General features: G+C 36.1%; 1 protein-coding gene across 1 annotated transcript in view; it reads left to right on the plus strand.

The window, feature by feature from the left end:
• LOC113231376 (graves disease carrier protein homolog) overlaps positions 1-27,331 on the plus strand; it is a 33,240-nt gene continuing 5,909 nt past the window's right edge. The window contains exons 1-3 of the mRNA XM_026465670.1: positions 1-413; positions 1,002-1,228; positions 23,766-23,954. Of these exons, the coding sequence (XP_026321455.1) occupies positions 350-413; positions 1,002-1,228; positions 23,766-23,954 (480 nt within the window). The 5' untranslated portion in view covers positions 1-349. The remainder of the gene's footprint in view (positions 414-1,001; positions 1,229-23,765; positions 23,955-27,331) is intronic.

Raw genomic sequence — 27,331 nt, forward strand, 5'->3', positions numbered from 1 at the left:
ATTAGTGAAGGCCAAGGCCATTAACGATGCAGGAATCGAAAGTTGACGTTCATCATAATAGGCTTACATACAACAAGGCGGCGCAGCGCAGTCATTCAAGTCCTCGCGCGGATTGAAGGTGCTCGCTCGTTTGCCGGCTGCGATGCAGGAAGCGAAGTGTGTTCTTAGGTGAAAGTACGGTAATGTCGCGTTCCAAATACCCAAGAAATAAACGGTGGATGCTCTTAACGCGAATAAATTAGTATTTTGGAAAGTGCAAGGTACCATGGACTGAACTCGCCTAGTGCTAATGTTTAGAAGTTGGTAAAAAGTGTTTTTGAAAGTGGAACATCAAGGATTTTGAGTGAAAATGGCTTTAAAAATGGAAAAAACAAGCGATTTCAACTTTATCACGAAGAGTTTGCTTGCTGGAGGTAATTTATACTATAAGCTATCAGTTGTTTGTACAAAAATAGTTTTGGTTTAAGTTTGTTTTTTACTATTAATTTGATCATGGAACTAGTTTGGTAAAGTTTTCAGAGTAAATTTCTCTAGTACATAGTCCTGGTAAGTTCATATTTTTGATACATTACTTAAAAGATGTTGGCAATTTTATGAATTTAAATATTTTTTTTTAAATTTCATTACATCAATATTCATTTAAGAATTTACTAGATAATGACTAGGAATTTAAGTACTCAAAAGTGGTATATTTTCAATTTAATTATTTTAACCAATAATGACACAGCTGTCGACTGAAACAGTGAAACAATGTTAGTTAAGTAAGGATAGAACCAAACTTCACCACTATGACAATACTAAATGTGGTATTTTTGTGTGCAGGTGGTACACCATACAAGACATACATTTTTAAGGGCATGTTACTGATGGGTGAACTCTGACATAGACATATTCAATGTGCTGTAAAGCTGGAAGAGGAATACACAAATTGAACAAAACATACAGCCAATTCTTTGTAACATTTACTAGGTGTCAGTGTAAATAAATATTGTTATTTGCAGGTGTTGCCGGCATGTGTTCCAAGACAGTTGTGGCCCCACTGGATCGTATAAAAATCCTCCTTCAAGCTCAGTCAAATCAATACAAACATCATGGAGTGGTCGGTGGCTTAACTGCTGTTATCAAAAATGAATCGTTGCAAGCATTGTATAAAGGAAACGGTGCACAGATGGTCCGAATATTTCCCTATGCTGCTACACAATTCACTAGCTTTGAGATTTATAAAAAGGTAAGGCTTTATACATTTTTTACAGGCTTGAAAAAAAAAAAATTTTACATAAATTAAATTATATCTTTATTTATCTCCCCAAATAAAAATGAAAGAACATTACGCAGAACAAAGATCTATGTGCAAGACTACTTGTTCTCAGGACATAGTATATTTGACTCTATTCTTCGAATGAGTCTATATTATTACATAGGCTTAGAGTAATGTTTCTCACAATAGACTGGAGTCCAAACTAATCCGAGCTTGTAATTTAGGACTCCAAGCATCCAACCCATTGTATAATCAAGTAAGCGGTACTAACAATCAGAGTATTGAGGATATTGTGTATAATTTTTACCTAAATTAAGAAAATAAATTATTAAGTGCGTAATTCAATTTACTTCATATTGTGATTATCTGATAATTAATAAATCAGCATTTCAATAACATCTATCTTAAAAATATTGTAAGTAGGTATAACCATAAAGTTATCAAGCCTTACTTGACCAAATCTTCAAAGTAACAATGATATAATGTAAATGAATTTATAATTTTAATCAGAAATCATCAAGTTCTTAGGTTTTTGCGATTGCCACACATAGGAAATGAAACTATTTTTCTGGATTCAAATGGCGCATATTTGTTTTTTCAAACAAACCAGTGCTTCGGACCCTTTACATGGTCAAGGTTGACTGTGACTGGTCAACTGTGACCATGGGAATAGTTTCATTTCCTATAGAAATCCTCAAATGAAATTAAAATTTTCTTTAATGAAACTAGCTCTTCGGTTTTTAGTAAACTTTACAAATTTGGTCTTTTATACTAAACTGTAGGTGGGTTGTTTTATCCCTAAATATTTTTGAAAAGAGTGGTATTGAAAAAATCCAAAACTGTTATATAGTTGATATTGATCTAGATTAAAGATATTGTCAGCATACTGGCTATCTGGATGTTTGCCAGAGCTAGAATGCTGCCTGCAACTCATTTTTCATTATTATAAAAATAGCATTATTTTTTTAAGTGTGCTTCATCCTACAACATTAAACAAGTTATGAGTGTTTCAAAGACGCATCTAGATAATTGTATTTAATTATTAGTAGTTGACATACGGTTTTCCTTAAAAGACGCTTGAGTGTGTAATTAACCTTTTTTTTATCTTTATCTGTTAATCAAGTGACGGGACGAACAAGTCGTGCGTCTGATGGTAAACTATATGCCTGTCCATAACAGTTGCAGTGCCACTTAGAGCTTTAAATCGCAAAGATCTAAGGGGCACTGCCATTGCGCTCGTCACCCTTAGACATAAAGTTGACAAGTAGCATGTGCCTGTAATTTTACCGGCACCCTTACCCTTCAAAACCGGAACACAGTAATGCTGACATTACTGCTTGATGGCAGAAATAGGTAAGGTGGCAGTACTACCCTGGACGAACTCTTTCACAAGGAGCTCCACTGCTACTAAAAAACCTGTAATCAATATTTTTGTTAACATCATCATCATCAACTCACTGCTGGGCTCAGGTCTCCTCTCAGGCATGAGTTTACGATATAGTCCGCCACCGACAATTCCGAGAAACTCAAGAGGTGCGAGTCCGAATTAGAAATAACTGTTTGAGAAGCGGTAGGTCAAACGATTAATACCACGGTTTTTTAACTTACTTACAGAGGTACAATAAAATATTTTATAATATTTTACACGTGTATTTTACAAATGTTAGCATGATCAGCTTCACGTATGAGATTCGCCCGTGAAACCATACAGCCTGACAGTTATGGTGGATCTCTCAGATGTCTGTTTACGTTACGTTTTGTGTTTCGTTTAATTAAGGTAAACGATTATTTTATGGAGAACTGTGTACGTTTTTACAATAACATTATATATTAAGATTACCATTTCCTAAGTTTAAAACTTACATTAAAAGTATTTAAATTGAAAAGTCATATTACAAAATTGTAGACTACGTATTAGATAAAAATGTATGGAAGGATATCGTGAGTCTAGATTCCACACAAATATGATTCAAAATGTATTCCATAACATTTAAGTTTATTTGAAAAGAGCAATCCCTAGAGTTACTTGCTCGTTCTTCTCAGGGAGGTCAGCGTAGAGAACGATCAGTAGCTTAAAAAATTAAGTTTTCAAGTGTAAAAATTTTACCTATGGAATAAGTGATTATTTGACTTTGACCACGTCATCTTCGTATCAAGCAAGGGCTACATTCCCGATGCAGGCACACCGCGAAATGAAGTTGAGCATATTGTAGCATTCAAGATTTAAATTGAACTCTTGATTGATTGAACAATTGAATTGAACAGCATTTGCGCGTTCCCATTATGTCGTAACGTTTTATTTAGCCTGTTCCCATATTACGACTGTCTGTCGTGACTGTGTCGTGTACGTTTATTTTATCGTTGAATGACTGTAGTGTCTAGCCTGTTCCCACTAGATCGTGACGACAATTTATCGGTTCACGACCGTCTTGTCGTTTGCACGGCAGAATCGTTTGAAGCTGCGATTATCAGTCGTTACATTTTTATTGTGACGTTTTATTTATTGTCAGACGACTGTCGTTCTAGCTCTTTCCATTGTCACGACAGTTTGTCGTCGTAACGTCAAAAACATCGTGAACGACTTAGTTAATCGTGTTGTTCTATGTGTGAACAACTTCATTTAAATATACAAGCCCCGACACTTTAAACTGCACGACTATCTGTCGTCACGACATAGTGGAAAAGCGCCTTTAGGGCTTATATGGTCCTAAAGGCGTGGTCTAATTCAGGGATTATGTGGCCCTGTTGTGATCACCACTAAATATAACTTGGTGCCAAGACCAACACAATTAAAGAATCTGTAGAATATTTCTTGTATCGATTGTCTTAACTTCTTCTGGCTTAGTTTTTGCAGAAGCGTCTCATTCTGTGGCTGGAAATTGGGCAAGTGCTTATTTAAACTAATCAACATTCGGAGTTTATTCCTGTCCAATGCTTATTATGACTTATTATAATAAGCATTGGACAGGAATAAACTCCGTCCCTTCAGACTGATCTAAATCAGTCTGAATTGAAGAATTCCTGGGATTCTTGAGGCCGGTGTTTTTTAATAAAAAAACGTTTTAATCGAATTATTTTATTATATTTTTCGTAAAGTTTACTTATAATATGGACATAGTTATGCAAACTAGAACCAACACACAAAATGTCACTTTCGAGATAATTACATTTTTGTAAAAATAGTGTGAAGAAATAAATAGGTAAGTTATTTGAGACAAACAACGTTAGTTATGTGTAGCATTGAATATGATATAGGGAAACTATTATATTATATAGCAATAAATAGAAAACATTATGTAGGTACCTTTTTATTTAGTTAACGAGAACCATGTTCTAGTTTTCGTAATGAAAACGCTAAAGATCTACATACTTCAGAATACGTGACATGGATCCATTTAGCATACTTAAAAAATACAATATATGAAGTTAAGCAGCATGGTTCTTTTTAGTTATTAAAAAGTTACTTATTTAGGGTTGGTACCCTGAAGGACTTTTATTTTCTCCGTTTTTGCTTAGTATATTGCCAGGAACTTTTGTAAGCGGGTAAAGGACACGTCTGGCGTTCTACCTATATGTATATACATAACTCAATTTCACTCGAGGTGTGGGTTGGTTCTTGTTTGCATAACTATGTCCATATATTAATGGGTGAAACTTACTATTTTTACATAAGTAAATTATTTATATACCAACGTAGAACACGAAATACTAATCGAACTAAGTATATAATTCTATTCAAAAGGGGACAAGTGTAACGTGGTAAAGTTATTATAATTATAGGAAATGAAACTATTTTTCCAGATTTAAATGGCGTACATTTGTTTTCTCAAACATACCAACGTTGACGTCTGACAGTTGACCGGGGGGCGATCGTGGCCATGGGACCTGTAAATGGCCCGCCACGTTGGTTTATTTGAAAAAATAAATATACGCGATTTAAATCCGGAAAAATAGTATCATTTCCTATGTGTAACAATCGCGAAAACCTAAGAACTCGTTATTATAATTAGTTATTCATAAAATAATGAGGGGCGGCATAGACCATGAATGAAGCCACCCTAATAATATTATTAATATATTTATTAACAGAACGAGTTTTACAACTTTACAAGTTATGTAATAAATTACGAGTATACAGCAATTAACGATTCCGCATTATATTTAATCGTAATGTAATCGCTAAGTTCATACTGTAATGAATGTCAAAAGTCAGAAGAAACGTTTGTAAACATCACAAAAACGAAGTACCGTGGCCTGTGTAACCTAAAATCTCCGGTTATGCAAGTTTACTTGTTTTAACTCCCTTATAAGGTGCAAGCCAAGATTTTGCAAACTTTGACATGTATACTTATATGGATATTGCCAGTTTTTCTTAACTTCAGAGAGTAGTAACTTTGATACTTAGTACTTACTGACCTTAAAATACAATGTGATGTTTAAATGGGATTTCTGTAAGTGTAATTTTCCTTTGGATCGTAACCGTTTAAGGAATGACTAAACATAGTGTTTTCTCAATATAATTGTTAAGGTTATCGGTGTTAAAGGCAGTAAAAATGTTACTATAAGAAATAATTTGCTTATACATTTTTAATATTTACGAATTCAAGTTTAGATACATATTTCATCTATTGTAAATAGTTAATGGTTTCTAATCAATTAAATTCCTGTGATTTTGTACAAATCACATTCAAAAATAAACTTTATTATTATTATTTGAAAACTTTATTGTACACTACACTGAAGTGCAATAATGGCGGACTCAATGCCATAAGGCATTCTCTAGCAGTCTACCATTAGGACAAACAGAATAAAAACAATAAGTTAGTGCTACACTTAAAACAGGAAGAACAATATACTATTACTAATCGATAATTTGTATAGTATAAAATAAATATCATAATATAAACATACTTATTATACATATATACATGATAATAATAATAATGATAACGCACACACCCATAGCCCCGCACTAGGGAATACCTGTATCGCGGGTGCCATGGACACACTTAGATAACCACAAATTACACTCAAACTCACGAGACAAATAAATGTAGGCCATAGAAATATTTCTATTAGAAATACTTTTGAGAAATATTTGTATCGGGAATCGAACCCGGAATCTTTGCGTGGCAGTCCAGCATGATAACCGTTCGGCCACGGAGGCAGTCAAATACATAATAAACCTATGTATATATTACATCACATCTTGACCGACAAAGCAATTTTAACCTTTATTGATTCATATTTCAATGGGCATTATTGCATTGGATTTATTATGTAATCCATTCAACAAAATTGTACACGAACTCAAAAGATCGCTTAAACAGTTACGCATATAAAAAACTTACAAAGAATCGACGTATGCGCACGTAATCTGACTAACCACATGAGTTTCCTCGCTGTTATTCATTAGCACGCAATCTAAGTTGGTATTTAGACATACACGTAAATATGATTGAATACGCTACACTTCAGGATGTGCACAATTTCGATTAGGAAATATGCAATTGCTAGCTTACAGTGTGAGATTGTGAGATCTCTTTAGTACATAGGTACACTTGGTTTCCTGTATGTGGTAAGCAGGGACAGGTATTTTGCTGGAGGTGTTTCTTTAAATTAATGCGGTACCAGTAGAATTTTAAGTTCCTACTTTTTCTGTTACCGGTATCGAAAATTTTGCCGTTATATTCTAAATTCTATCTTTGAAAACTTGGTTTTGCCATTAAGTAAAATTATCGAAGAAAATTAAAAATTTGCTACTATTTAGGCCAAGTAAGTACGTCTTTCTCAATTACTCAAAAATTTCAGGTGCGGCTGGTTGTTAGGAAAGAGAGGATTGTAGGATTTTTTTAAGTATTCCTTCTTTTTTTTTTTTTTTTTTATTGGGGTCAACAAACAGTTACACATTTAAAAATAGTTCTTCTAAATATCATTTACTTTTAATTTTGTAATTTTTTTTCTAAGGCAGACCTTTATCTAAATTTCCAGTCGAAGTCTTCGAATTGAAATAAAAATTGTTCTAAATCTCATGTAAATAGTAAATAATTAAAATTTCTTACTAGCTTCAAGAAGAAAATATTAAGAATTTCGCTTAACACTGCCATATCAAATTTTCAATCAATCTGATATATACGAGTATTTAACTGCCTCTGTTGCCGAACGGTTGACACGCTAGTCTGCCACGAAAAGATCTCGGGTTCGATTCCCCCGGGAGAATTATTTGTATTGCCTACATTTACTTGGTGCAACGGGCTGTATCCGCAACATTTGCCCACATTTATTTCTCTCGTGAGTTTGGGTGCAATTTGTAGTTGTCTATGTGTGTGTCCATGGCACCAGCTGTGCAGGGTTTCCCTAGTGTCCTCGCGGTATGTGCGTTATTATTATTATCATACGAAATTTCGGCACACACGCATTCGACATGACACTACGGCTCAATTTATATTGCGGCGGAACAAAGTGGAAGCGAATTTTTGTAACATAGTACAGTGAACTTTATGGTCAGTCGTACAAACTGTATTGTAATAAATTGAGCCTACTTCGACAACCCGTAACTTTGACAAAACTGTATTTCTACGAATTTCACACTATTTAGTAAGTACTCATTACAACAATCGTTATTAGATTGTTGAATTTTGATAATATCGTCATCGGTGTCATCGATTTCGCGGAACATTGATTCTACTTTCACCACCAAATTAATATAATGATTCGATGATTCATTGACTTGGTATGATGACGACCTTTTCGCATTGATTATTTGTACTTTATGTTATACGTAAGTATACTACCAACGGATATGGTGATTAGAACAGAGAAAGGAATGTTGAGGTGGTTTGGGCATGTAGAAAAATTACTAAACAGATTTTTGATGCGAGTGTGGATGGATGGGTTTGAGGACGTCTCAGAAGGAACATTGACCAGATCAGTGATCCTATTATATTTATATAAATATATAACTAGTATGAAATTCAATGTGAAATCATCCTGCAAATGTGTATATACAATGCATTTTTTGCATTTTAGTTACTTTGTTTTTTAAGATACGAGTTTGAGAAAGTATGGCGACGACATGGCATTATAAATAACCATTACCTGTTTTTTTACCGATTTCGAATTATGTAATATTGTTAGAATCACCTAATAGAACAGCACGGCATTGTTAGAGATATTATATTTATTATTAGCAATACCACTTGCTAACAGTCAATGAAAACATCGTGATGAAACTTGAACGTCGAAGAAGGTTATAAAAAAATGTGCAAGTCCCTTTTTAATTACAGGATTACGGACTGTTGCCTAAACCATTCTTAGAGATAACACGTACCTACACTGGGATTTGTAATCCGTTGGATAGCTTTTTGTTTTGATACCAAGTAATGGAACAAACAAGTCGTGCACCTGGGGCCCAATTCTAAAAATTTTCTAGAAATCATTGACCATTATAATTCAATTAAGACTTCTTTGAGATCATATTGCAATGATAATACAAGAATGCAACGTATACTCCCGGACACATAATTCGAGCCACCTCGCATTTTTGTCGTAAAGGGCTAAAATACAAAAATTATCGAAGAAAAAGTTTTCTCCGGTTTTGCAAATCTAAATTCCCAAGAAGAACTTATGGAAAAGGCACTTAGTATACTAGTTTCAAAATTGTATAATAGTTTTTGATCAATCAAACACTGTTTATGCTTAGGGTGAAAATGCGTGAATTATGTGTCCTCGAATTATGTGTCCGGAAGTGTATATATTCGCTGAAAAATGTATTTAACAATGCAGGTCTTATATATTACATTAGATCCTACATTTGACCAAAACTAGGTATGCTTATATTTTACACAATTCTTATTTCACTTTTGATGTAGCATGCATTTAAAGTTAAATTAATACAATAGCATAAGAAGCAAACAATAACAATTGGAATTTAACCAGAAGTCAAAAATATAACATTATTATACGTATATTAATTTATTAATTAGTATTGAGTAACTAACAAATTTTGTTTTGCAATTTGTTGCAATTATATGTTATGTACAGGCGTACCAATCAAGCGCACCACTTGTTCGTCCCGTCACTTGATATTATAAAAAAAAACAAAAAAAATTGTTTACAATTTAATAAATAAAGCATCCGGTAATTTATTAAAAAAAATGTAATAAGATTTGTTATTCTGCTAAAATCTAGTTGCAATGGCAATTGAGTCTCAATAGAGCTTAGAGGATGAGAAAAATAAACAACAGAGTGTCGTCACTGTAATGGCAGCGATGGCATTAATTTATTGAATCACTAACTATTGATGTTGCCTTACTAAAACTACCATGAAAATTACTATGCATATCTTAATTTTTATCTCGTTTAATCAGCTATTTAGTCTTCAAATTAAAATATATATAATATTAAATAGACTACATCGAGTATAAAACCAGAAACAGAGATGAAATAAGGGCCATCCATATCTGGCACTCAATGGGCCTTATATCACTTTTAAATATCAACACCCGTTTGCACTGAAATCACAAATTGAAAAGCTGAAATAGTACAGCTTCAACAACTGACCTGTGTGTTCGTCTCCGTATATTCCAAAAATATTTTGTATTTATTGTAATAAAGATAATATCTCTAACTATGGGGGATGTGTGGGAAAAATAGCAAAACACATTCGTCTTCATCTACATCTTCATCAAATTATAAAGCAAACGGAATCACATTTCATGGGTAATTAAATATTAATTACGTACACACGCCAGCACATCAAGCTACACATTGACGTATCTTGTTCCATTGCACTGGAGGCGATTTTCGAACAAAAATGTGTAGTGTGCCGTTGTCCGTACATAGGAAATGGAAATTTAAATCGCGTATATTTGTTTTTTCAAATAAACCTTTTTTGTTGTGGTTTGTTTGATAAAACAAATATACGCGATTTAAATCCGGAAAAATAGTTTCATTTCCTATGTGTAACAATTGCGAAAACCTAAGAACTCGATATAAAATATGTAATTTTTCAATTTTCGTCCATTATAGCAAAGTTTTTTGTTTGCATTGACGACACCCGTCAATTGTTTCGAATTCGGGTTAGCCAATCGGAGCGCAATTGTAATCGTAATAATTTGGCAGAATAGTTTTCAAACAAATTGAATGACATTTCGTCTCTACTTCTGGTTATATACTCGATAACACTACACCATCGACGTGCCAGTAACTCGCCACTGAAGACCAGATTATCAAAAAAATGCAATCGCAGTTGAATAGCAGGTCATGGCTAGCCACTGACAGGCACTACTGTAATTTTAATCTTAAGCAGAGTACCAAATGTACAAAATCTTGCCATTGACACTATCGACACTCAACTGAGATGATTTAAAATTAGCAGATTTGGGGCACGGTGTTAAGCGACACGCCTTCCCATAGCAGTTGCATTGTGTGAGTTTTCAATTGCCAAGATCTGAGGGGCCCTACCACTGTGCCCATCATCCTAAGACATAAGTTGTCAAGTCCCACGTGCCTGTAATTTCACCAGCACCCTTATTCTTCAACGGTTTTGAAGTTCAAATTACCGCTTGGCGGCAAAAATAGGTAAGGTGGCAGTACTTCCCTGGACGAACTCTTTCACCAGGAGCTCTACTGCTACGAAATGATAGTGATGACGAAGATGAATTATAAATAACCTTTCTTTTTATAATAAGACTTTGGATTATTTACGTCGAGAGTGTGTAAAATGAATGAACATTTTATTAGTAAAAACGTTGCCAATATTAATTTCTAATAATAAAATCTGTCGTCAAATCTTGTACTTATTTTTGAACGCCAAACAGCCACACGTCGTCCCTCCCTAAACTGTTTGACCGAAGGGCGACCATATACGGGCAGCTTGAAGCAACTAGTATCGACTGCTTCACTACAGTCTTCTATGTATACATATACACCAAACCGCTCTGTCGATTTGCGTTAAGCAGTCGCCAGGCAAACACTGCTCGAGCTGTAGACTGCTCTCGCGCAGTTACCTCCGCCCGCGCTCTTCATTTCACGTCACGCGCAATTTTCGCTGCAGCAAATTCTACGCCACTGCCGTCGTCGTCTGAGCAAAAGTAACAGTAGTAGCGCTTCTTCCTCAAAATCCATGTTGCTACTGATTTCAATAAAATTGAAATTGTGACTTGTTGAGCAGTTGATATCAACTGAACTACTCCAGCAGTTGTCAATGGCAGCCTTAAGCTGTTGACTATGACTGCAAGAGCGGTCCGTGTATGTTGACCCTAAGGCCCAACTCACACTGGCGCAGAGTCGAAGCGTCGCGTCGCGTCGCTTCCTGTCTTTCAACTACAATGCCTGGCGACGAGAGTCGACGCGCGACGACACTCGCATTAGTGCTCCCGGATCACAGTGTGGTCGGCGTTTGACACCTCACTGCGCCCAAGTAACTAACTAAACTAAACTAACCGCTCGACTTCAACGCGTGTTTCCATATTTGCATAACACAAATTTGTACCTTAATGGGAAATTATAGATGAATATACTATAGGCGAAAAACATGATGCGTCGCGACGCTTCGACTCTGCGCCAATATGAGTTGAGTCTAAGATTCGCAGAGGTCGAAGGTTCGATTCCCGGGCCGGGAGAAATGAAAAATATTTGTATGGCCACTTGCTCAGATCTGATTGCACTAAAAATTCGTGATTTAGTCGATTCTAGCCCTATAAAACTAGATTTAGTCGTTACGCCGGTATGAAGTTATAAGGATATTTTGGAGTAACACACACTGGAGTAACTTTATTCTGGCGGCACCATTTTTCGATTTCGAGAATCACAACTCCTAGTTAAGTTCTGTTTGCTACTAGAAAAAGTCGTGAATGAGTCGGTTCTAGTAGCAAAATTTAAAGGAGTACAATTCACATATACTGTAGGTTAAAGCATCATATAATATGATCTAGTCCATCAGTCTAGGCACTGCGATGCCGTGGCTGTTGCCGGTGGCTCTATAAGAGGGAAATCTCAATGCGGTCACAGGTAACGCAATCAATGTAGCAACATATTCAAAATCTATATCAATTTAAAATAAAAGAATCATCGGCACGACAACAAAAAGAAATAACAATTTATACAAAAAAGTACACATACGACGATTAAGGGAGTATATTCGTTTTTGACAGCTGAGTAAGATCGTACGTCTTACTTAGTCTCTGCGCCCATTGGTGGGACGGCACAGCAAGAGAACCTTCGGCAACCCTACATACAGGCGCACAATGACGGCATTTATGCCGCGGTATCCTTAGGCATGCCGAAGTATACAGTCTACTACTATCTTTCAGCAGCAATCGCACTCGGCGTCCTGAGACCTGCCGAAGCGTCTCGACGGCTGCCGGCTCATTATCCCTAAGCTTACCGCAGCTTTGTTCGTATAGCTACGACCATTAACGTTGAAAAGTCAACTATGGCGTCATACAATTAAGTTATATTATTATTCGTCACATAAGAATCTCTTGCCTGTCCTTCCGTCAGTGGGCGCCGACGGGCCTTAAGGCCCCCATATATGGGACTATTTCTCTTCACCATCGTTTCAGACTGATCGAAACAACGAATCGATAGTGTACGTTTATGTCCTTGATATTAATCAGCGACCTATGGATCTTAAATTTAAATTATGTAGGATGTTTAGTTTTTTATCGTATCTAACCACATGCCCATTAACAGTATGTTTGTGTACATGCTACACATTACTAAACTTGCATTTTGCACAAGCTCTAGGATTTGTTAATACAACCTAAAATAACTAACTCTTATTTTTAAAATCATTTCAGACAACAAACAAAGAACAATACTTCTAAATTCCAACACAAAACGGTTTTTACCATAAATGTTTACTCACCAGAAGAGTACATAGGATGCACTTTAAGTTTCCGGAACTGGCCACTTACATAAACGATATTTAAAAAGTAATTACAATATTTGAAAATGGAACTCTTTGGCTGTAGAATACAGTTTGTTTCATCTGATTGTCACTTGTTTTTACATTGTGGCGTCATTTTAGAAATTGGTTGTCTACATCACCATGGATTTGTGAAAATTTTCGTAGTGTGAATTTTTACGATTTTAAGTGTAACTTAACAGCTCAGCGGAGCTTCGCTCGGCTTCAAACTCCTTTTGGCGATGAAGCTCCATGCAAGACGGCCAGACAGACGAATGAATTTTTGAAGGTGAACAACGTTGACCTTATGAGCCATCCCGCGTGCAGTCCTCGCCTGGCAACTTGTGACTTTTATTTATTTCGAAAAATTAAGAACCAGTTACGCGGTCAACGATATTCATCACCTGAAGAGGCTGTCGAAGAGTATATGTTTATATAATATGTTTCAGAGATTGTCACGGAGGAGTGGCATAAATGTTTTCAAAATTGGTTAATTCGTATGAAAAAGTGCATTAACGCTAATGGAGAATATTTTAAGAAACAATAAATTCATTTCTGACCATTTATAGTATTTTTTTCTTATTCATTCCGGAAACTTATAGTGCGTCTCACGTACGTGTGGTCTCGGATGGTCGACCTACCGTTAATCGGCACGATTTGCCATCACGCCTTGATTGTTAAAAAGATAATACAAAGAAACCTGTCTTGTTTTTCGTCTCCAAAGCTTGCGTTTAACGCATAATAAAATATAAACTAGAATAAAATTTGCATGAACGCGAGTGGGAATACATTTTTGTCAATATCCAAAATATAATATATAAAAATGATCTACCTCAATGTATTTTTCTCAAACATGTTCGGAAATATTTGCATTACTTTTAAAAAGAACTCACAAAGTTTGTCGTCAGAAGCCTACGACTCTTGAGCGGCAAAATAAGTATGTAAATCCATTTCTGTCTGCTGCTCTAAACTTTTAAATAGGTATATCGACTAACAAAGAGCTTAATAGAACTATCATAAAGCCAGCTGCTCGTTAGCATCATTGTCCATAATTGCGAGAATTAAAACAATATTGACTATGGAATTACCTATTTTGCGTTTAATTTATGGTCCCAAATGTACCTGCAACATATACTTTAAAAAAAGGCGGTAAAATAAAGGAAAGTACGTACTTTGAATATTTTGTTTATTTAATTTTTATTGCATTTTTTATATTTTCTTCGCGAAAATGTTCTAGCAAACATTGCGTAAATACAATAATAGACTAGACTGAGATGACACAGATTAATTTAAAACAAAAAACAAATTTATCACGGAAAACTTGTTTCCGGCTAAGATCAAACTAAAATACATGAAAATTATGATTAGTTTTTCTATTATACATTCTCCTTTATTCTTTTGTGTTTTATTATTTCCTCGCATTGTTTGAGAAAAGCATTATATATACCTTGGCGGAAACGGGGACTGCCTGACTCGTATAATCGTCCGTCAATCTCTTACTTCTAAGCCTCTGCAATAATGTACTATTGATGGAGAAAGGTGCCCAGATGAGAACTGGGCGCTTCAGTATAACACAGGGTTGGCAGGGTGCAATTTAGTTGGTGTTCGGTGTCGAAGTTATATATCGAATTATAGTCAAGTTACTGTCCTACATTTTAAATATTCCTACTACCTACAAGTGGTACAAATCTCTTAGCTTCTAATACTATTTCGTAGAGAATGACAGATTTTGAAAATGTTTTCTTGTACTAGTAATGAAGCTTACATTCCTACTAAAGCTTTTAAATAATCTTTTTAATTAAAACTATTTAAATTTGCTAAAGAATTGGGAAAAGATTTATCGCTTTGGATATCGTGCGATTTCGGTTAAATTTGTACACTACTTCTTTGCCCACTCCTGTATGCGTCAATTAACAACATTCTATTCTATCTAAGCACGTGATACGTTATATAATAATGAGTATTTTTTTGTATACTTCGTTTCAATCCATTTTGAACAAAAAGTAAAGAAACAAGTCACTGACGCGACCATAGACGATTTAGTGATGGCCAATTGTAACGCCAACTACACATCGATTAAATAATTGAATGAATCGATTTGTTCAATTGAGTCATACTAGCGGGTTTCCTTACATAACCTATATAAGCATATTTAAAATTTCAATTCAAATCCTCCTTCAAATCCTTACACTCAGATACTCGTTCGATTGCGATTGAAATGTTCGTTGTAATAATCGATTACTAAACTTTAATTGTTGAACCGAATGTTTTTTTCGAACAGCACTATGCAACCATAGGCAAGTCATAGAAGTGTAGATGAATAATAACCTGACTTTTGGATTACCATTTTTCAATTACGATGTTACGATTCTATTGAAATGAATGTTGTTGGAAAAAGTGATGATATATCAAGCCGAAATCTTCGAAATATTCGTGAAAGTGTTACTTATTCCATTTCTTTAGTGTTTACTTTAGAATTTTAACCAAACAGGTTTGTTTACTTTTTGTTCAAAATGGATTGGAACAGACTGTAATCTATTGTCGGTGGTAGATATGCAGGTTACTAACAGTGGCGAATGGTCCATGTAATATTTAGGCTTGTTTAAGAAATTTATTCGTTAGCTGAGTAGTAGGTGTGAAACGGAAAATATCTACGTACATACCTTCTGCATCGGCTTACGTTCTTATCCAACATGGCTATTGGCTATCCTAGAATTCCAGTCTGCAATGAGTTAATTTTTTGTGTAAGTTGAATGCTACAAATTTTGAAAATTTCGGCTAATCAACAATGCTCTTACGTTGGAATATGCTTTTTAGTATATTATAGTTAAATCAATAAATTTTGTCACTATAGTGCGGAAGTCGCGGTGATGGCCGTCTCAATCAACCGTGAGCAAAGGGGCTGTAAAAAGAAAAGAATAACTTTTTCCTTTTTATTAAATCTGTCAACATACGCTCCGTTACTATCTCTACTTTTAAAAATGTAGTAAGGTTCATTGACTTACAATTATATGGACGTCGGGTCCGCGCTAAAAAGTGTCCGAACTTATAGGGCGTTAAAATCGTATACAGAGCGTCATTCACGCTCTAGTCTTCGTTTGTTCGACTGACAGCGAAGCAAGCAAAATTAGACAGTACTGCGATGACATTACAATTTAAATTCAACGTTTTAGCTTTTTCATATTCCTTGAAATGTCACTACGTTTAAATAGGTTGACTAGGGACATTTTTTTCGTGGTTTTTGTATTAGACCCGTCGTCTATTTATTGGTAAGTCAATGGTAAGGTTAGAAAAATTTTATGTGTAGATGAATCAGATAATAACCCTCAACAAGATGATACCCTCCAAATATAGCCTGACGGTGTTGCCTCTCTTCACCATGTCACAGGAATCACGTGAGCGCTTTCGCATTCTTCTGCGATTCCGACGGTGAGTGTTTCGACTAAGCGCCAAACCTCCTTTCGCTTTCCGGAGAGAGATGTTTCTTCCCGTCTGCCGTCTTGAGCATCTTGGCATACGTGGAACACGTACACCGCCATCTCGGGCCCACCAGCAATGAGCAACAGAATCTCCTTTGATCTCCTGTCGATCATGGGCCCACGTTACGGGGGCTAGAGGTCATCGCTGCTGCTCCCTGTCCGCCCACTTCGGAGTTTTAATCTTTATAACTTAAAAATCAAAGCCTCCTTTAAAGGAGGAGAATTAGTTCTCTCTTCCGGTAGCAAAGGTTAACAATTTACTATAAAAACCATCCTTTACAATTTAAGGGCAAGGGCCAATAAAGGCTCTGAAGTAATTACTGTTGCCGTTCGCTAGATACTCATATCAGTAACAATTGCTAATTCTAGCAGGTGACAAAATGTATGATAATCTCAATACAGAGAACTATTAAAACCGACCTCAAAAGTTCGTGGAATTACATCTATTTGCCAAGTTTTATTCAAATCGGGTACCGGAAACTGCACGACATCGAATTCACCTCCTACTTCGCCAACCTTAGAGGCGAAATATTTTCTTCAAATTTAAATGGGTCTAATACTGAGGTAACCTCTTCCCTCCAAAAAACGAATCATCATAATCGGTTCAATAAATTCCGGAGCTATCGCGTAACATACACCGATAAAGCAGTCAAATTGAGAACCTCCTCCTTTTTTGAAGTCGGTTAAAAATCATTTACATGCAACGTATTTCGTTTTCTAATAACGTATAGCTACAAAAACTGTTCTATCAACAGCAACCATGCACACTTATGCACAAATTCTGATTAAATAATGATATCTAAGAAATTAAAGATTTCCGCTTTTTTTAACATCGTCAGACAGGAAGTAGATATTGAAATAATCAATTTGCAATCGACCTTACTTAACGTCGACCGATGTACGCGAAGGTTAGCTGTTATAGGCATTTTGGCACGGGCGAAATTGATCACAATGCTCATGAACATACGATAGAGTTTACAATGTTTTTTAATTGATCACCTTCTACTGATACAATGTAAATTATACGATGCATATTGTGTTCAATTTTGCATGTGTTGAAATTGAAACTCCTATAACTTGTTGTCCTAATTAATATGATTAATACGTTTCGGTCCTTGCTAATTACAATGACTCATAATTATTATATAGATTGTACACCGGGAAAGATACGTGTGCGAAAATTTGTCAAAAATTCGTTGAGTGTAATCACAATTAATACCCGTATAGCGGTCCTAATCACAACTCTGTTCGTCAGAGTATCTGAAAGGTTTCCTTTATTCCGGAATTAAACAAGCAAACTCGACGTTTCCGACGTGTTGCAAAGTGCATGGTCTCGAAGTCCTGATGTTAAAATCATAAATGTGTGAAGATCTTGGAGTTTTAAAACAATGTATACCTATGCAAAATTAACTGTCTTGTTTGTGCACGGATTGAGTGACCGTACCTTTTTAAGCAGTTCTCATGCAGTAACATGATGAGATGCTGGTGAAATTACAGGCACATGGGACTTTTCAACGTGTGTCTCAGGTTGATGGGCGCAGAGGCAGTCGTTCACTAAAAGTAAAACATTTCGATGATAGTACAAGTAAAAAATAATTAACATAAGCCAAAACGTAAATGAAATGAAATGAAATCATTGTTATTGTTGCTGTCTCACTCGGCGCTCACTTGGTAGTATTCCCATTGCACTCGAAATGAAGCGTAAAGGGAAACGGTGTATTCCTATGTACACTTCAAAACATTTGTTGATTTATTTTTTATTCTATCCCATATCCTAATTTTATTTTAGTCTATGTTAAGTTGTAACATGATTTACTATGACATGTATGAATATGTCTCACTTTCAAATATACAGCCTGTATTTGTTTTTTTTTTTCAAACAAACCAACGTTTCAGGCCCCTTACAGATCCCATGGACGGAAACATAAGAACTCGACACTGCATAGTACATGTTATTAGTATATGAGTCAATAACTTGTTAAATGTTTTTTAAATAACATAAGTCATAATGTCGCTTATTGCTACGACAAGCGACATTTCTTTAAGTATAAATATCCCATGGTTGCGAATACAAGTCGACGCCATTGTCCCAAGCGGAACGTCGAATATGCAAGAATGTGGAAATAAGCGCCATGCCCTACGTGTGTGCAATGTCGCCCAACATACCAAGTAGGTCGCGATGGTACGACCACGCTACGTCGCTGCGTGGTCACTCTTATTCCGGCGACGACTAGCGCAACTCGTTTTTCGCATTGTCTTTAAATATGAACATTTACACATTTTGCAGAGGTCAAGGAAGGCACTTTATTTACTACGTGGTGCTTTTGAAATGGTAACGTAAAAAAAAAAGGCAATTGTACATATTTACTTCTTTTTATGATATCAAGTGATGAAGCGAACATGTCGTGTGCCTGGTGTTAAGCGATACGCCTGTCCATGGCAGTTGCAGTGCCATTTGAGTGCAGTGTCACCCTGAGGCATATGATGACAAGTCACAAGTGTTTAAAATTTCACTAGCACATTTACCTACCCTCCAAAACCGGAACGTACTAATGCTCGCATTACTGCTTGGTGGCAGAAATAGGTAAAGTGGCAGTACTTCCCTGGACAACTTTTCCACAAGGAACTCTTATTATATCATCAACCTATCTATACGTCCCACTGCTGGGCACGGGTCTCCTCTCAGGCGAGGGTTTATGCCGTAGCCCACCACGCGAACTCTATGCGGGTTAGGGATTTCACTCGTTTTCCTGGGGTTGTGAACTTTCTTTAAAAAGCTTATGGTAAATTTTAAATTAAATTTCGCACATAAATTCCGAGAAACTCAGTGGTGTGAGCCCGGATTCGAACCTATGAATAATTTATTATTATTATCGAAATTATGAATAATTTATTGTTTTGTTTTTATAACATGTTGTTTCAATGGATATTGCGTGAGTATGATGAAAAGATTATATAGATTATTGCAAGTGTCTATAAAAACCTTTAGTATGCCGTAAGGCGTGTCACAGTGATTTAAAATGCATTCTTGTCACACCTTTATTGAATGTGTAGGTATAACAATAAAGTAAATAAGGTTGAGTAGATACAAGCGAACATTATTCATTACAATTATTTTTCTCTCATTATTTTTAACAAGGATTTTGACACTATAATTCGACGTTAGAAATTTCTAATGTCGCATGGGAGATTTTCCCCATACGACAAAATGTCACTTACGACATTTTAAAATTCGATACTTAAATTTAATAATTCGATACTTAAAATAATTTTGTTGAACTATCGAATTTTAAAATGTCGTAAGTGACATTTTGTCGTTAAGGAAAATGTCCTATACGACATTACAAATTTCACCATAGATGGTGTTTTGCCGGCCTCCTGGGTAATCCAAGTACGTGGTCAGTAAGGGATATTATGGAAATATTAAATACATTAATGTAAGTATAGATCTTTTTGGCTGCTTTATGTGAAGGGTCTCGCAGAACAATATTTATGTCTCCATTTCGTCGAATCTCCTCAATTCCAAGTCGTACTTTTTCGGCCCTAGTGTGTGTCACCCTCCACTAACAGATGGATCAGGTCTTCAATTCTTTTACAGTAATCACAGCGGGGTGAGACGCTTTGATATCTATCAAGTGATAAAGTTTATTTAGTGGAATGTGACCAGATCTAATTCTACATGCTGAAACAAATTACAATATAATTATATTGCATAGGTAATATGACATTTGAAATCGTCACCTTGATCAAATGCCATTCCTGCAGATTCCTCGGAGAAGAAAGAACAATCCCACTTTTTAAATAATTTTTTATTAATATTGATCATTTACAATATAATATTTTAGAAGCAACCTGGAAAACCTGCTCTAGTAGCAGTAGAACTCTATGTGAAAGAATTCGTAAAGAACCACTTCTTATACCACTATTACTGCCCTTGACGAACTCTTACCATCACCTATTTCTGACGCCAAGCAGTAATGTGACTTACTGTGTTTCTGTTTTGAAGGGTGCTGATGAAATTACACGCATATGAGACTTTTCGACTTGTGTCTCAGGGTGACAGGCGCAGTAGCAGTGCCCTTCAGGTCTTTGGAATTTCAAGCTCTGACCGGCACTGTAGCTGCACGACTTGTACGTCCCGTCACTTGATGCTATATCTAAAGTAGTTGATTGGTTTGCTGTTAATAACCTACTTCTTAATGAGAAAAAAACAAATTGTGCGAAATTTACATTACCCAATGTTAGAGAAACGGTTACAAACATTGTAGTTAGAAACGAACAATTGAATCTTGTGGATACAGTTGTATTTCTAGGTATAACGTTAGATGCTAAATTGCAATGGGGTCCCCATATAAGTAAGTTGTCAAAACGGCTTGGCTCTGCAGTGTACGCGATTAAAAAAATAAGGAAACTTTCAGACGTCGAAACAGCTAGATTAGTTTACTTCAGCTACTTTCACAGTCTAATGACATACGGCATTTTGCTTTGGGGTAATGCCGCCGATATCAATAGAATCTTTGTCCTGCAGAAACGTGCAGTTAGGGCAATTTACAATCTGGGCCCCAAAGTATCTTTGAGAGATAAGTTTAAGGAAATTAACATTCTTACACTAGCCTCACAGTACATTTATGAAAATGTAATTTATGTTAAAAGGAATAGTAATTTATTTATGAAAAATAGTGACAGACATAACATTAATACGAGGAATAGAAATAAACTAGCTTTTCTTGATAGTCGTCTTCACAAAGTCAAAAAATCATTTAAGGGGCAATGTATACGCTTTTATAACAAGATTCTGGTTGATATACAAAATTTGCCTTTCACGAGGTTTAAAACTATAGTGAAACAAAAACTTTATACTAAAGGTTATTATACAACTTCTGCGTACTTGGATGACAAAAATCCGTGGTAGTAACCCGTTTAGCTCATGGAGGTAGTCTCGATCTCTGATGTTTCAAATAAAAAAAAAATATTGTAAATGTTATTTACAAAGAGCAACCCCTAGAGTTTCTTGCTCATTCTTCTCAGGGGAATCTGCCTTACGAATGAGCGGTAGAGTTTAACCATTGTGACGATTTCAAGTGTAATAATGCTTACCTATGAAATAAAGATTATTTTGAATTTGAATTTGAATTTGAATTTGAATTTATCAAATAGAAAAAACTACCACGGTTTTTTGTCATTCATGCAAGCAAAAACTGTATAATAATACTTTACCAATATAATACCATACCAACCTTCAGAAAAATTTTTCTTTAACAGTATATTTAAAAGTATATTTAGTAGTAAGTAACAGTATATTTTTATAGCTACTGAAGTAAACCTACTCAGAATGTAATTACGAAACCTTATCAAGTCAACTCAATCAACTCTATTAAATACATATTTCAAGTCTAAAGCTTTACAAGTGACACAGAGCTTTCACTGCCACGATTAGGGTTTTCTTCTAACAAATATCGTAAGCTAAAGTTCGAGCATTTGCCAAGTAACATTACAATGTAACTTTTCATTCAATAGTCTCGTGCCAAAGTAGGCCGCCGCGTCTGCCGTCGACGCGCTTGCGCACCTGTCACTGGCAGAACTGGTTATACCACTAACAACTGTCATAACATTGTTCACATACTTTCAATACTCTAAATTCCAATGTCGGGGAAAGCATTTTGGCTGCTCTGTCTTATTTTTTATGTATGTCAATTACTATTTGCTTTATGTAAGATACTAGAATAGAAGTTATAGGCTCTGTAAGAACGTTTTTTATATGCTGATATTTCCTACAAAAATAAGACGAGGGCGGTTTCACAAAGGTGGAGAAAAGGAAGAGGAAATCCACCACCAGCTGTAACCTGTGTGGCACTGCACCGACAGAACCGAACTTTATGCTGCGTCCGGTCATACCGACGACGCTGCTGTACCTGTCGCGACTGCATTACTCCACGAAGTCTTGAGGAGATAGTAGAGTACATCTAAAAGTCAAATACACCCTGAGAGTCGAGCGGCTGGAGTCCCGTTACAACGTGAATTTTAATTCAGTTGTAGTAAAAGTGCCGACCGAACATCTGGACTTGATGAAGGACGACTTTTGGCCGAAGGGTATTTATATCACGATTCCGCGGCCTGTTACCTGACACCAGATTGCGCCACACGTAACGCACACCACGTAGCCGGCAAGTGCAATTGGTAAAGAGTCCTTACGGTATATATTATGTGGGTCATGTGGATTGAACGAAATAAATAAATAAAATAAAATAAAAAACAATAAATATAGGTGTTAAGTCACTTTAGGTCCTAAGTGAAAATGAGTACTGGGAACGCATTGCTTTTTCCAGAAAATTTAGAATTAAGTGATACTTTTGTTACCACAGCTAACACCACACATAGTATATTTATACTTAATAGCTTGTTTATAAAAATAAATAATTAGTAACTTTTTCTTTTTTTTTTTTTGGTGTCAATTGTGTATTGACATATATATTTTCTCTCTTTCTTTAGAACTAAAAGAAGTTTAATCTTTATCTTTTATTCATTAACAATAAATGTTAAATTACAAATAAAACATAATAAATGTTATATATTAAAAACCTGTGATATATCGTACCCTTGATATAATAATGCGACATGTGATATCGAAAGTGCATTTATCACATCAAAGTCATAAAAATAATACGAACTACAAATTATGTACACATATCGTCGCCTTAGAGTGAAAACCTCGCATACGCGTTTACAAATACTTCGATTTTACTGATTTTTGCTGAAGAAAAACATATAAACTTCATGCTCAAATACTATCTATAAATCATGCTCAAATATAGAAAGAGGTTTAATTTATCAAATTAAAATGCTAACTACAAAGGTTTTAGGCGTTTACTACATTTTACACCACATTTTTATCTTCGTCCTTAAAGATTACGTAGAAATCACATAAGAGGTATTCACTCTAAGACGACGATATGTGGAAATTTATAACTCTCCTATTTAAAACATTAAAAAAATTACCACCTAATTTCGTTAGTGGAATTTCCTGGAAAGTTGTCATTTTAATGATGTGGCCTTATTATACTAAAGGTTCAATTATTTTTTTTAATTTTTGACATAGCAGACGTATTTCGAATTCCAGTACCTGAACGGCATCCACATACCTGTTGTTCAGCACGGTGACAAGTTCATAGCGGGCGCGGGAGCGGGTGCGACCGCTGTAACGCTCACCTACCCATTGGACACGATCCGAGCGCGACTCGCCTTCCAGATCACTGGTGAGCACAAGTATACCGGCATTGTGCATGCTGCAACTACTATGTTTCGGACGGTTAGTACAAAATTGTTCTTTACGTTCTTTCATAGTATATCTCGTTTTTTAAAATTTAAACTTATTTTGAGAAACATTACAGTTCCACGAAGAAAAACTATGTATAAAAGTTTTTCTTCACAGATGGCCCTAAGGCAAAAAAGTCGTTAGAAACCAAAAATATAGATCTGGAACAAACACATGGAAAAAATTGTGAGGTCCGTTGGTTCGTTCCATGGCATAGTTGGCATGGCGTCTGCCACGGTTTGCTGGGAGACGTTGGGTCGAATCCAATCGGATCGAAGTGTATATTTTCTAAGTCTTCTATCTTTGTTTAATAATTATAACAGTTAATTTCCCGAAAATTAACTTTTTCCTTTGGTGACCATGTTGGTTACAACGTATGATATACACATATAAGCTCTTATGAACTCAGAAGAATCTAGTCTATCCGATATTGATTAGGAACTGAGAAGAGTCGTAATTGATCCGGTTAGTTCAATGTGGTTTGACGGAATTCAGCTGTTTCTAGCTGTTAAAAACGTTTCCGATATGCTTGTAATTTACGATATTTTCCGTATCCACGCAACTGATTAGTAAATTGATGACAAGATCACGTGGCAAAAGAGCTGCTTGTGAAAAAGATCGTCCAGGGATGTACTGCCACCTTACCGACTTCTACCGCCAAGCAGTAATGTGAGCATTACCTTAAATTTTGAAGCAGAAGAAGAAAGTACGTAAGTAAGTAGGATATGGGATTTGTCAACTCCTCAGGTGTTTGCTAGCCAATAGGCGCACGACTTATTCGTCATGTTATGAGATTTCATAAAAACTGTGAGGAGAGGATGTGATCGAGGATGATGAAGTTTTTCGTAGAAAATATCTACAGGATGTAACCAAAAGGCACGACCATGTGTGGGCAGACCCATATCTTTCTACTTAAGTTTTTTTTATGCGCCTGATAAGCGACGCGCCTGTCCATAACAGTTGCAGTACACTCAAGAGTTTAAAATCACAAAGATCTAAGGAGTACTGCCACTGCGCTCGACACTCTGAGACATAATGGTTGAAATTTGAAATGTCGTCAGGAATATTTTGTCGTAATGGAAAATGTTCCTTAATACAAAATGTCGCTTACCACATTATACACTTGCCCTTATATCGACAGTGGAAATCTGAAATGTCGTAAGAGACACTTTGCCGTAAGGTCTTTTTCCTTAACGACAGAATGCCCCTTACGACAAGTTCCATGTGCCTGTAATTTCACCAGAACCCTTCAAAACCGAAAGGCGGTAATGCTCACACTACTGCTTGGCGGAAGAAATACATAGGTAAGGTGGTAGTACCTCCTTGGACGAACTCTTTCACAAGGATTCTACTGCTACTAAAATTGTTTATGATACCTCAATATCATACCTATCGAACCTTACTGGAAGGACACTATTACCTATACAAGTAAGCTTAACAGGGACCTCATTGAGCTAGGTACCGGCCTCGGATCAGCCCATTTACACAGACTTCATCCGGTCAAAAGGCTAGTGCCTTGTGTGAGCGAGAGCGACCCCGGGCATGTACACCATTCTCCCTACTGGCCGGATAGGTACCGGAGCTATTGTCATCGCTAAGCCGTTCAATCTATATTAAATTAACAAATTTCCAGCAGAGTTGTCGGCAGACCATATATAGGCAGAAAAAATTGTAATTGTTTGTTGTAAGCGCGATTATTAGCTAGAATAAAGTTAATACACATATTAATTAAAAACCGGAAAAAAATTCCGCTAGCATGGTGGTAGACAATTAAATAAAATAGCCTACAAATCACGTGTAGATTCCTCTCATCTTACGTAGTCCACGCCTCATTAACCAGCTAATAAAAGCATCGTACAAGCAAATGACTTGCAAATCGCGAATTGTACCGATAACTGTAATGAGAACTTACGGTAACTATATTTATGTGTTTACCTGAACAACTAAACCGATTACAAACAACCACTGCCACACTTAAAAAACTGACTATGTCAAAATTGTTTCACAAAAGAGACCTAATACTTACTTAAATTTGCATTGAATTGATGTTCAATTATTTTTTGTGAAATTACTCCACTAGTTTGTCATAATTATTAATACAAAGATCGAATACTCAGAAAAAATTCCTTCGATTCAGTCGGGTTCAAACCGACGTCTTCTAGCAAACCGTGACAGGCGCTATGCCAACTAAGCCACGGCACGAACCAGCGGACCTCACGATTTTTTCTATGAGCGTGTTGTCGGATTTGGTTTTCAACGATTTTTAGCCGTAGCGCCATCTATGTGAAATCTATGAAAGTATTTCGCCACCCAGCTAGGTAACTTTACAGCTACCAAGCTCTGGCTAGATCCGGAGCGAAGGATTTTTTCTGAGTGTTCGACCTTTGTATTAATAATTATGACACCCCTAATGATTCTTATGGCAGTTTCCCTGTACCTCCTATGGTTACGGATTTAGTAGCAGTAGAAGCTCCTTGTGAAAGAGTTGGTCCGGGGAAGTACTGCTATTTTACCTAAATTATCAGACTGTATTTCTGCCGCCAAGCAATAATGTGAGCATTACTGCGTTCCGGTTTTAAAGACTTATGTCTTAGGGTGACAGAGGCAGTAGCAGTGCCCCTCAGATATTTGTGATTTAAAGCTCTGAGTGGCACTGCAGTTGTTATGGACAGGCACAGCTTACCACCAGGCACATTTTTTTCGTCCCGTCACTTGATATATATTGTCAAGCAATAAACAAGACATTCAACCGGGTGTCCAGTAGAGTCGTATTGTATCGCTCTTCGTGTTGTTGTATTTAGTGTCTTGTATGATTTAGACATTGGTACTACCCGTAAGGGGGGCCGATGACCTGGTGGTGGTGGTAGCGTTCTTTTGGGGAGGCCTATGTTCAACAGTCAACTGGTCTTTCGGCTGAAATGGTGATGATGATTGTGATGCAAATTTTCATGAAAAAATACAAAGTACAGTGTGTTTTAGTGTTTAAAGATTTGTTATGGAATTTCACTAAAAAAAGACTAAAAATCTTTTATAGGCTGTTCTGTTTCTTAGGGTCATTCTAGAACTTTGCATTGAGTAATGCTCAAGTCAGGATTTGAGTATGGTTTAAAGCACTCGAAATCATACTCAAGTCCCTGCTGTTAGGGTCGTATTTCCAGTGCAATCCTGGCTTGAGCATTGAGTAGAGTTCTAAAATACGACCCTCAGATTGCAAATATATTTCACAGAGCGTATTTCGGCTGTAAATGGCACCTTATAAATACTATTAGATGTATTAAACAATTTGTTTTTTGGCCTACCCACACTAGTGTTTATAGTGGCAAGAACTGCTTAAGTTCGGTTTACGGTTACGATAAACGGTTTTTTATTTC

Source organism: Hyposmocoma kahamanoa, unplaced genomic scaffold (assembly GCF_003589595.1).
Source record: "Hyposmocoma kahamanoa isolate Upper Pololo Valley unplaced genomic scaffold, ASM358959v1 65, whole genome shotgun sequence".
Taxonomy (NCBI): domain Eukaryota; kingdom Metazoa; phylum Arthropoda; class Insecta; order Lepidoptera; family Cosmopterigidae; genus Hyposmocoma; species Hyposmocoma kahamanoa.